Source organism: Pteropus vampyrus, unplaced genomic scaffold (assembly GCF_000151845.1).
Source record: "Pteropus vampyrus isolate Shadow unplaced genomic scaffold, Pvam_2.0 Scaffold570, whole genome shotgun sequence".
Lineage (NCBI taxonomy): Eukaryota > Metazoa > Chordata > Mammalia > Chiroptera > Pteropodidae > Pteropus > Pteropus vampyrus.
In genome coordinates, this window is record NW_011889351.1 from 242082 (window position 1) to 252696 (window position 10615).

The 10615-nt window shown below is 50.3% G+C and overlaps 1 protein-coding gene and 2 non-coding genes across 4 annotated transcripts; all 3 read left to right on the forward strand.

Moving 5' to 3' along the window:
- Positions 1–1762: 1762 nt before the first annotated feature.
- ARL5C (ADP ribosylation factor like GTPase 5C) lies at positions 1763–8117 on the forward strand. 2 transcript variants are annotated; one of them, XM_011384299.2, is made up of 6 exons: positions 1763–1866; positions 2453–2513; positions 3648–3795; positions 4797–4973; positions 5518–5669; positions 7304–8117. In XM_011384299.2, exons 1-6 carry the CDS (start codon positions 1821–1823, stop codon positions 7350–7352), a joined length of 633 nt encoding a protein of 210 aa, XP_011382601.1. In that variant the 5' UTR covers positions 1763–1820; the 3' UTR covers positions 7353–8117. The 2 variants fall into 2 exon arrangements, with proteins under 2 accessions (XP_011382601.1, XP_011382603.1); XM_011384301.2 differs by having other exon boundaries at positions 4890–4973.
- A 393-nt stretch (positions 8118–8510) lies between these two features.
- Positions 8511–8582, forward strand: TRNAC-GCA. The gene has a single exon. It is a non-coding gene; the product is annotated as a tRNA-Cys (tRNA).
- An 814-nt stretch (positions 8583–9396) lies between these two features.
- TRNAC-GCA lies at positions 9397–9468 on the forward strand. Its single transcript has one exon. It is a non-coding gene; the product is annotated as a tRNA-Cys (tRNA).
- Positions 9469–10615: the final 1147 nt, after the last annotated feature.

Below are 10615 nucleotides of genomic sequence, written 5' to 3' on the forward strand. Positions count from 1 at the left end.
ATCAGCCAGATGGGCTCTACTGGCCAATTCTCCTTCCTTCTAACTCTGGGTACCAAACTGGGTGGGACAAAAATTCTGTATTTAGTGAACTGTTTTCCCTCTTCACAAATTTCCCAGCCTTCTTCGATCCTCTTCAATGCTCACACTTCTTCTTAAAAACAAAACAAAACAAAACAAAAACAAAACAAAACAAAACAAAAACTCCAAACACCATTTCTCAGGCTGTAGCTTCACTCACTGTACTTCAGTCCAATAGCATCACATTCCTACTGTGTACCAGGCACTGGATCAGGCTGGGAGTGAGAGGAGTACATAAGTAAGGTTGATCTGAACCCTGCCCTCTAGGACTCACAGGTGATTGGAAGAAACAGACATGCCAGTACGCAATCTCAGTGTGGAGAGAAGCCTCATTGTGACTGGAGAACCAGGCCAGGGATGGGGAAGTTGGTGGCTTTTACAGCAGGCAGCTGAAAGGTCTCAGGAATCTTTTTTTCCTCTGTGAAGGGGAAAGGCATTCAGGTGGAGGAAACAGAAGCAAAAGCACAGCTAGAAAGAGCTGTGCATGTGCGAGCAAGGACAAGTGGATGCAAACATGGGAGATAAGCTGCAAAGGCAGATGGGGGCTGTTCACGGAGGTTCTTAAATGTCAGGTGAGGAGACTAGTCTGAATCCAGTGGACAGTAGGGAACCACTAAAGGTTTATGAGCGGTGGAGGAACAGACTCTGAGCTGTGCTTTAGGAATGATACTAGGGCTATGAGGGTACCCTGGTAAGGGGGAGACCATTTAGAGGGTTGTTCCCTTAGTGGAGAGAGCACTAATGGGCTGTAGGAGGGCAGTAGCCATGGGGTAGAAGGACAAATTCTCCTCTGTGATGGCTGGTGTTTCCTAACCACCCCCTCAGCCTGAGGTTGGTTTGCCTTCTCCACTTCTCTTTTTGTTTTCTGGTTTTTCCCAGTTTAAGCAAAGAAGGAAATTCACAAATGACAACAAGCAGTCCGCCCCTCCCCCCTCTTCCTCCTCCAGGCTGGCTCTCTCTTGGCCCAGGTTCTCCTCTGCTGGGTCTTAGTATCTGGGATCCATCTGTAAGATCTCTGGCTGAGAGATCTGTCTTTTCGTTCCATCCCTGTCTTCAGATGCCTACCCTGGGGAACTAGGGAGCTATGCCTGAGCATTTGGTGTGTCAGTGAATCATAGAAGCAACGCTGATTTATTTTTAGGAGTTTATCACCAAGGAACCTGCAAAATGAGGGAGACCCTGATCTTCCCCAAGGGAACTCACTTTGAGTGGGCCTACAAGACCCACACCAGTGAACAGCTAGAGATCTGTTGAGAATTGGAATATTCTTCCAGCTCAAAGAGAGGATCAGTGAGCCCTGTCTTTCCCACACAACTAGTAGGTGCAGAAGGTGGGTGGCCAAGGGTTTTGATGACCCAGACATGGTACCTGGAGAAGAGAGTGCTGTGATTGGGTGGCGGGCTTCTGTAATGAAAGTCTCCTTGATTTGCAGTGAGAGAGCAGTCAACCCAGAGAACTCTGGAGTTTTCTCAGGGTTGGTGGGAGGATGTGGAGTCTGAGCCCCAATTTCCTTGCACCTCCACGGCTCTGGACAGGTAGTTTGTTGCCACCGTGACATTCACAGAGCCAGCGAGGGGCCAGCGTCCTAGGGGATCCCCAGGCCCGGAAGACTCATGGTACTTCCGTGACCTCATAGGCAAAACTCGCTCGGCCCTCCCAGGGGGCGGGGCTCCAGGCACCCGGGTTCGACCCCAGCCCCGGAAGGCCATCGAGTCTTGCCCCTGCCTGGCCCAGGACACGCCATGGGACAACTGATCACCAAGCTGATGGGCATCTTCGGGAAACAGGGTAAGGGTGCACAGAGCATCCAAGAGACCGCTTTGATCTGGATCCCATCTGGGACTCCCTGGATCTGGGGTCATCCGGGAGGAAGCGCTGGGGGACCTCGGCTGACCTCAGAGGGTCCTGCGTGGACGCTTCTCGCCTAGTGCAGTCTCCCCTGTGCCCTCCTGCGCTCTTCTCCCGCGTCGGGCTTCGGTGCGCCCCAGGGCGCAGAGCTGGGAGAGCCTGTTTCCTCCGGGTAAACGCCGCCGCTGGTTTCCTGCGATTGTGACTTCGGGCTCCGCTCTTTCCCCAGACCCCTTCTGTTGGCAAGCCCAGAGCCCCCCGGACCCTTCAGACAATCACTTTTCTGGAAATGTGGAGCGAGAGAAGTGGGGCTCAGTTCTCATTTCCACTGTTCTGGGCCCGGTGGGAAAGAAACCTGGTCTGTTTTTATTTTGGGGGGTAGGGGGCGGTAGCAGACTTGGTACAGTGGGAAAGGTCTCCCAGCCTGCTGGGAACACTTGTCTCCTTCCTGGGAGGCCTGGCGAGTCACACAGCACCTTGGTCTTCGCGTTTGGCCCTGACTCTGCCCTTCCCTCGATACCTCTAGAGCACAAGGTTATCATCGTGGGACTGGACAATGCAGGAAAGACCACCATTCTTTACCAGTTGTAAGTGCCTCTGGGGAGGGATGGGTAGGAGGAGGAGTTTGGGCCTTCCCACCAGACCGATAGGCATTTAGACCAATCACTGGAGCCCTTCCCTGGGTCCCCTCGTTCCTCAGTAGCCTGGAGAAGTAATGTGGGGAACGCTAATGGGACCTTCCTGGTATAGTGGCCCCTCAGTTCAGTGGTTCCTCGGCCTGGCGTTCGTAATCTGCTCGGTGTGGACAACCCCATTGCTCCCCGGCAGCTACTCCCGGCCCCTGCCAAACCGGCTACAGGCATAATGCGGGCAGGCAGGTTCTTGCTGCCTCCCAGCGGCGGGTCCCTCCTTTCTAACTCCCGCACTTCATCTTTGCGTCTTAATTTTCTCCCCCTTCTGAAAACCCAAAGGGGAGCGCCAGCTTTGGGTCCAGCTGGGCTCCGTAGCTCCTGGTCTGGCAGAGTCTGGCATATGTGCTGAGTAACTCCTCATCAGAGCTTTCCCCCACATTCACTCTCTGGATGGCACCTCTCCCGTTCTGGAGCCTCCGGAGTATTTACATAGGACAAATTTTCCCCTGAAAAGTGACGTATGTAAGTGGTTTTTAAAAATTAGAAGAAAAGAAAGATCCAAACGGTACAAGAGTATACAGTGAAAAGAAAGTTTCTCTCTCACTCCTAACTCCCAGTTTTACTTCCCAGACCTTCCAGAGGCGTTCCTTACACGTAAAAGTCACAGAGCACCTTTCTGATGGCCCTCGCTTGTGTCTGCCTCGTTTTTCTAATCCCTTGCTATTCGAAGTGTGATCCACATACCAGCAGCAGTGGCATCATCTAGAAGCTTGTTAGAAGTGCAAAATGCTGGGCCCCAGCCCAAACCCGCTGGATTATAGTCTGCATTTTAACAAAACTCCCAGGTGATTCGACTGTATATTAAAGTTTGGGAAGACTGCTCTATTAAGTCTCCCCGCTCTGGGGTCCAAGCCAGAGCAAGACTTGGTCTCAATTCTGTCTGTATTCTCCCATGCCCAGCAGAGGCTCAGCCGACCTGGGCTGCGTTGTTCTGAGTTAGATTCAGTAGACTTTGGGAGCAGAGTGGCGGGAGGCCAAGGCTGAGGGCAGGCTGGGCTGAGCTCTTGGTATCCTCTCCTGCTTTTCCAGCCTTATGAATGAGGTGGTCCATACATTTCCCACCATCGGTAGCAATGTGGAGGAGATTGTTCTTCGAAAAACCCATTTCCTCATGTGGGACATAGGCGGACAGGAGGCTCTGCGCTCCACCTGGAACACATACTACTCTGATACTGAGGTGAGGAGGGCACTGGGGCTGGAGAGGCTGTGTGATATTAGCCAGCCAAATAACCTCCCTGAGCCTTGATTCCTCACTTGTGAGATGGAGATCATAATAATGATCTCCCTGATTTGTTGCGAGAATTAAATAATAAAACAATAGCTAATGCATGCATGTCAAATTCTTAATGCAGCACAGCGCCTGTTAAAATTTTTGAATACTTCCTACCAGCTTTGTCTGCTTGTTGGCAGCTTTCTGTTTGATGCATAAATGGCGTAGACCCTTTGTCTCTGGGTCCTTACTTTCTGTCTTCGGCAGCAATAGAATTCAGTGGTTTAATTCTTGGAATGAGAGAGGGCTGAGTTTCAATTCCAGCACTGCCACTCATGAGCCTTGTGGCTGAGGGTAAGATATGTCACCTTGCTGAACTTCAGTCTCCTCATTTGTAAATGGGGATAATAATACAGTTGGCCCTTGAACAGCACGGTTTGAACTATATGGGTCCACTCATACACAGATGTTTTTTTTTATAAATACACGGTATCCTCAGTCAGCCCTCAGTATCCCTGGGTTTTGCATCTGCTGAATCAAACAACTAGGGATCGAAAACAGTATTTTCCATCCACAAATGGGATTCCGTGGGTGCGGCGGGCCACCTATATGCATTATTCTACACCATTTTATGTAAGGGACTTAAGCACTTGTGAATTTTGATAATGGCAGGGGTCCTGGAATCAATCCCCTGTGGATACTGAGGGAGGACTGAAGTCTTTGGGGAGTCAAAAGTTACATGTGGATTTTCAACTGTGTGGGAGTTGATCCCTCTAACCCCTGAGTTGTTCAAGGGAAAACCGTAGTTCCAGTTCCACAGGGCTGTGGTGAGGTCTAAATGGAGTGACACACAATCTAATGTTGTGCTGTATACTCCCTGTGTCTGGATGGAAAAGGAAATTAAAATGGGACTAGGGAAGTGAGATCTTGAGACTGGACGGTTTGTTTTCTGTGGGGCTCGCATCAAGGTAGTGCAGAGGCCAGTGAGGGAGCACAGTTGGGCAGGAGAAACCTTCACCACAGAGAAAGGCCACCACTCACAGTCTCCCTCTGCTGGCCAGTTCATCATCCTTGTGATTGACAGCACAGACCGGGATCGACTGCTGACCACTCGAGAGGAGCTGTATAAGATGCTGGCCCATGAGGTAAGTCCCTGCAGCTGGGCGAGGGCCAAGTACACTAGCTGTATGACTTGAGCTTACTCACTTAGCCTCGCTGAGCTTCATTTCCGATGCCCCAGTCTCTGAGAGCCTCTAGCTCAGCGGCTTGGAAAGGGCTAGTTTGTCCCAGAGGAAGGACAATAACACCCTTAGCACAGCTGACCACAGAAGCCAAAGCTGCTGGTTTAGGTCCTGAAGGCAAGTCTCACTCACTGAGGGATCCCAGACAAGTCACTTGGCCTTTAGTCCTTAGATTTCCCAGTATAAATTGGGGAGGATCATCAAATTCCCACCTCATGGGACTGTCGTAAGGTTTATATAAACTGGTTGGGAGGCATTCCACCACAAGCTGTTGGTGTCATTTTCTGGGGTTGCTAGAGTTGGGGGATGGCCCCCATCCCCATTCCACCTGCGTATGGGTCTCCCTTGCAGAGATAGCAGGGGAGTGGTGGGTAGGGCACTCTTAGGGCACTGGAAAGGGAGACTGGGGCCTGGCTGGCTGACTGGATCTGGGTTCCTCTGTCCACAGGCCCTGCAAGATGCTTCCATCCTGATCTTTGCCAACAAGCAGGACATGAAGGACTCCATGACCACTGTGGAGATCTCCCAATTCCTCACCCTCAGTGCCATCAAAGACCACCCGTGGCACATACAGGGCTGCTGTGCTCTCACTGGAGAAGGGTTGGTGGCTGCTCCACCTGGACCTCCAGGGCCTGGTTAAATCAATGAATGAATGATTGTCAGAACCTTCTCCTGTTTCTCCTATCAGAATCTGTTTCACAGTTAGCTAAGTCAGTTGAGCATCTACCCACAGTTGGGATGCTGTGGGTAAGCCATGAGCAGGAAGTCCCTGCTCTCAAGGGGCTTGTTCTAGTGAGGAGAGAGGTGACAATTTACTTAAACACGAACAGTTTAGATACTGATAAGTCCAATGAAGAAAGTGAAATTGGATAATAGTTATAGAGGAGTGGGATGACTCTGGTGGTCAGGGACAGCCTCTACTAGGAGGTGACTTTTTAGCTGAGACCTAAATAAAGAGGAGACAGCCATCAGAAGACTGGGGACAAGCCTTCCAGGCAGAAATCACTTACTCTTTCTGACCCTGAGTTTCCTGATCTGTAAAGAGGAGGGTGATTATACCTACTCCCTCCCAGAGTTTCTGTAGAGAGTAAATGATATGGTTCATTCAACATTTACTAAGTAACTATTTGTGCCAGGCACTGTTCTAGGCACTGGAGAAATAGCAGTGAACAAAACAGACAAAAATACCTGCCCCCGTGGAGCTTACTTTCCAATGGGGAGCAACAGATCATAAACAATAAAAATTAAAGAATATATAGCAAGTTAAAAAGTACTAAGTGCTCAGGGGAAAAGTCGGGTAGAAAAGGAGACTGGAAGTACGTGGGGGGAATTTTATAATTTTAAATAAACTATCTAGAGGGTGCTGCTGAGAAGACAGCTGCTGAGTGAACACTGAGGGATGTGAAGGAGCTAGGGCGCGTCCCACAGAAAGGGCCTTGTGTCAGGTTTGGAGAATTCTCTTTCTTCTTTTCTCTCAAGTGGAATTGCAGCAGGCTGAGGACCTTGACCTGGTTGAAGAAGGGGAGACTTTAGGCAGGTCATCCCAAGAAGCCACACATTTCTGGCAGTGTCTTGCCATCCCCTGGGTCAGGAGGACCCCCTCTCCACCAACCCACAGTCAGTTTAATTCAGCCAGCATTTTCTGAGTACCCCCAATGTGCCATGCACTGTACCAGGTGATACAGACATGAACAAGACCCACCCTTGGCTCTCCTGCCCTCTGCCCCTTGCTCTGGAATTGCTCACAGTCTAATTTGGGAACTTGCTTATAGAGTCTATTCCCAGGCCTTTGAAATCACGCTGGCACTGGCTCCAGCAATGAAGTGGATAGGAGGGGCATTGGAGCTTTGTCCAGATACATTGCTAAGGTGGATCTCCAGGCCCCTTCTTCGGAGAAGCCCCCCTTGACTCCCAGACATCTAGAGGTCTCAGTATATCTCCTTAACCTTTATCACAGTATATAGTTATGGAATTATTTGTTTGATCATTTGTTTAATATCCATCTCCTCTGCTGGATGTAAGCCCCGGAGAGCGTGTGTTTTTTCACCAGTAACCGCAGCCCCTAGTACAGTATCTGCTACATAGCAGGCATTAAGTCTGTTTGTATTTATTGATTGAAAGATTGTCTGTAATTTTGGTCGCCCCCCAGTTGGCTTTGGGCAGGGGATGGGGTCTTGAAAGTCATCATCCTCATGGGATATACTGATTATCGCCCTGTTCCTCATTTCCTGCAGGCTGCCAGCTGGGCTCCAGTGGATGCAATCTCAGGCCACTGCCAACTGACGTCCCAGCCTGAGGCCAACCAGAAACTCTGGGTTTTTGTATGGATCACGTGGGTGGAAAACCCAAGTACTATTTATTACTTTTATGCGATTCTCTGGTGGGAGCAGGGACAGCTATGGACAGTGAGATTGCCACAGCCCACCTAACCCCCCACAGAGGAACTAGACTGCACACCCTGAATTGCTGCTGACAGGACAGCAAGAAAAGCTGCCCCTCACTCCATGGAAGCAGGTGTCTTTGGAGACACCAGAGAAACTGTTGGATGTGTTGGAGAATTAAGATGTGGAGCCTCCTCCCCTCAGCTCTCAACCTCTCTGTAGGAAAAGGGAGGAGCAGAGTAAGAGACCTATTTATTTCCTAGAACCCCACCCCTCAACCTCTCACCCCAAGCCCAGCTTTCTGGCCCCTCAGCCATCTTTGGACAAAAGAGATTCTAGAAAGGTGAAGAGGGTGGGTTCAGAGGGAGGGCAGACCCAAAGCTGGGAGGGGAGAGGGAGTGGAGACAGCACATCCCAGACGGGGACAGTCCTTGGCATTTCAGGGAGCTCCACCCCTCCCTCGCCTTTCCATGACCTCTGAGAAGTTGGCTGTGACCACAGCTTTTGAGCTTTAAGCCACCCCATAGTATGCCCTTCACTCCCAGTGTCCTTCTAATGTGAATCCCATTCCTGCCAAACGTCCCAGGTTTCTACAGCGTCCTGTTATCTTGTCTGTCTTTTTGTAATGATTTTGTTTCACACTGTATTAAATGCCATTGAAAAGTAATCAACTCCCCTTTCTGCCTGCTCGAGTAGGGGCTCTTAGGAGTTGGAAAAGCCCAGGAGTCCGATCTAGGTAGAGCTTGAGACAGTGAGCGGTTCTATTACCCCAGAAGACTTGGGTCGGTCTTGGGGTCAGTGGGTCTCTCTCCCTCCCAAGTCAGGCAATGGACATCTTGGCGAGAGCGTGCGCACAGATAGAGAGCGCCCAGGATTCTTCAACCCTGTGGTTTTCCTGAGGCATGATTGTGGAAGAACTCGGGAATTCTAGCTGTCCCTGCTCAGATTGTATATTTTTTCCATCAGGCTATATCCCAGCACGACTTTAAATAGAATGAAAGGTGATACTATTTCTTTATTACAAAGAAATTTATTCTAATGAGAAAAACCAAAGCAAGTTGGGGGTATAGCTCAGTGGTAGAGCATTTGACTGCAGATCAAGAGGTCCCCGGTTCAAATCCGGGTGCCCCCTCTCCCTGTCGGATGTTTTCGTGTTTTCGTAGCCTTACCTTCCACCAATGAAAGTTCCCTTGCAAATGACAGAGAATTCGGCCTCCAGCTCCCCTAACTTTTGCAGGCAGTGAGGGTCCTGACAACCCACGCCCTCAGCTTGTACGTGTGTGTCTAATGTGGAATGAAGTGTGAGGGCAAAGACCTCTGTGTTGACCCTTATGTACAGTACGGACGGGCCCACTTCCCTGAAGGTAGGGCGGAGGCGGGCGCACTCCCGCGTCAGCACAGCCGGTGACCCCACTGCTGTTTTCAGGGAAGGAGGTTTAGTTTCTAAGGGTGGAGCTTGGGCTGTGGAGGGAAGGACCAGAGAAGCCCATGCGACCTTGCGTCAGCACAGCCGGTGACCCCACTGCTGTTTTCAGGGAAGGAGGTTTAGTTTCTAAGGGTGGAGCTTGGGCTGTGGAGGGAAGGACCAGAGAAGCCCATGCGAAGGAAAGAAGGGACGCTGAGCAGCAGTAAGGGGCCTCTAGCAGGGCAGGAGAAGGGACCCGCCCCCCAGCCGGGCCCGAAGGAACGCCCCTAAGTGAGGGATCGCGAAAGATCTCGAGAGCCTTCCCCTCCCACATCACTGAATTGCATTTTTCTTACACCATCAGTAGGAACCTTTAGCTCAGAGCTTCAGTAAATAAACTCTGAATTCAGATGAATAATCTCTTGAAATTAATATTCTTTTTCTGTTGTAAATCTTGAACCCCATATCCTTCTGTAAACTATTCACAGCGCCTGCGCAGAAGTAGAAGTATGAAATTACCCGTAGCTAAAAGGCCAGTAGAGGGGGTATAGCTCAGTGGTAGAGCATTTGACTGCAGATCAAGAGGTCCCCGGTTCAAATCCGGGTGCCCCCTGCTTCACGCTTTTTCAAGGCTCCAAATTCGATTTCTTGGTCAACGATTGTCTTTAAAACACTTTCTTTTTATTTCCTCAATTTTATATTGACGTTCCCTCTCTTTTGGGCAGACAAGAAGCGGTAAGAAAGTTCAAGAAAAGAATACTAGAGCAGTGGCTCTCAAAATGTCGTCCCAGGACCAGCAACGCCACCGGGGAATGTGTTAGAAATGCAGGTTCTCATCCCAGAAATACTGAGTAAGAAACTTGGGAGTGGCACCTAGAAATCTATTTATTAATAAGCTCTCCAGGTGATCCTGATGTATACTCAAATTTTAGAGGCTTACATTTTAAAAAATTTACACGTTAATTGCTTCTAATTATTTTCAAGCTGCTGTTTCAGCCTGAACCCTTGTAAGACAGACCGCGAGGCACCCCGAACGGGGGAATGTTCAGAGACCGGGGCCGGAGCTGCAATTCCTTCCTGGGACCTCTCGCCTCGACCTCCCGGAAGGTAGGGGAGAGAAGATGTGGACCTGAGGGGCCAAAGCCGAATGGGGCGGAGAGCGTCTGAACAGGTCCGGCAAAATGAGGGACACCCCGGGAAACCGCAAAATACGCGCGTTGCTGCTCATTATGTGGCCACTAGAGGACAGCAAGAAGCCGCAGCTAGAAGCGGGAGCCTATTTTATCCTATTTCGAGAGTCCGCAAAAATCAAGATTTAAATTAAACAAGAATTTACAGATAGGTCTTGCCCTGTCCCATTGTAACGGAATAGAGAGTTTAGGACTGCAGGTGGTTGTTTCTGGGAACCTGGGTCTTGGGGAAGGAGAAACTGGGATTCTGAGAGATTAGAGTCTTAAATTCTTGTTTCATTCTCTGGTCTCAGTGCCAGGGAAGCCGCCTCTCCCGGCTCACACTCTTCCTTCTTCCGTCCCCATTCTCCTCTTGGGGAATCCCCCCAATGGCGCTCAGCGTCCATACCCTTCTCTGCGATTTTCCAGTCCCTGGGCCTCAGACCAGAAGAGGCCAGGGTGCCCCGCACCCCTCACTGCCTCCCTCCTCCTGCGCTCCAGCTCCTTGCCACAGCATGAAGTAGGTCAGGGCCGGGAAGAAGCACCTCCGAGTCCTGACCTGATTCTCTGCCGTCTATTAAATCTTCTAAA

Coding starts and splice junctions, on each gene's coding strand:
- ARL5C (XM_011384299.2), top strand. CDS start 1,821: ATGGGACAACTGATCACCAAGCTGATGGGCATCTTCGGGAAACAGG. Junction 4,974..5,517: donor ATAAGATGCTGGCCCATGAG/GTAAGTCCCTGC, acceptor CTCTGTCCACAG/GCCCTGCAAGATGCTTCCAT. Junction 5,670..7,303: donor TGTGCTCTCACTGGAGAAGG/GTTGGTGGCTGC, acceptor CATTTCCTGCAG/GCTGCCAGCTGGGCTCCAGT.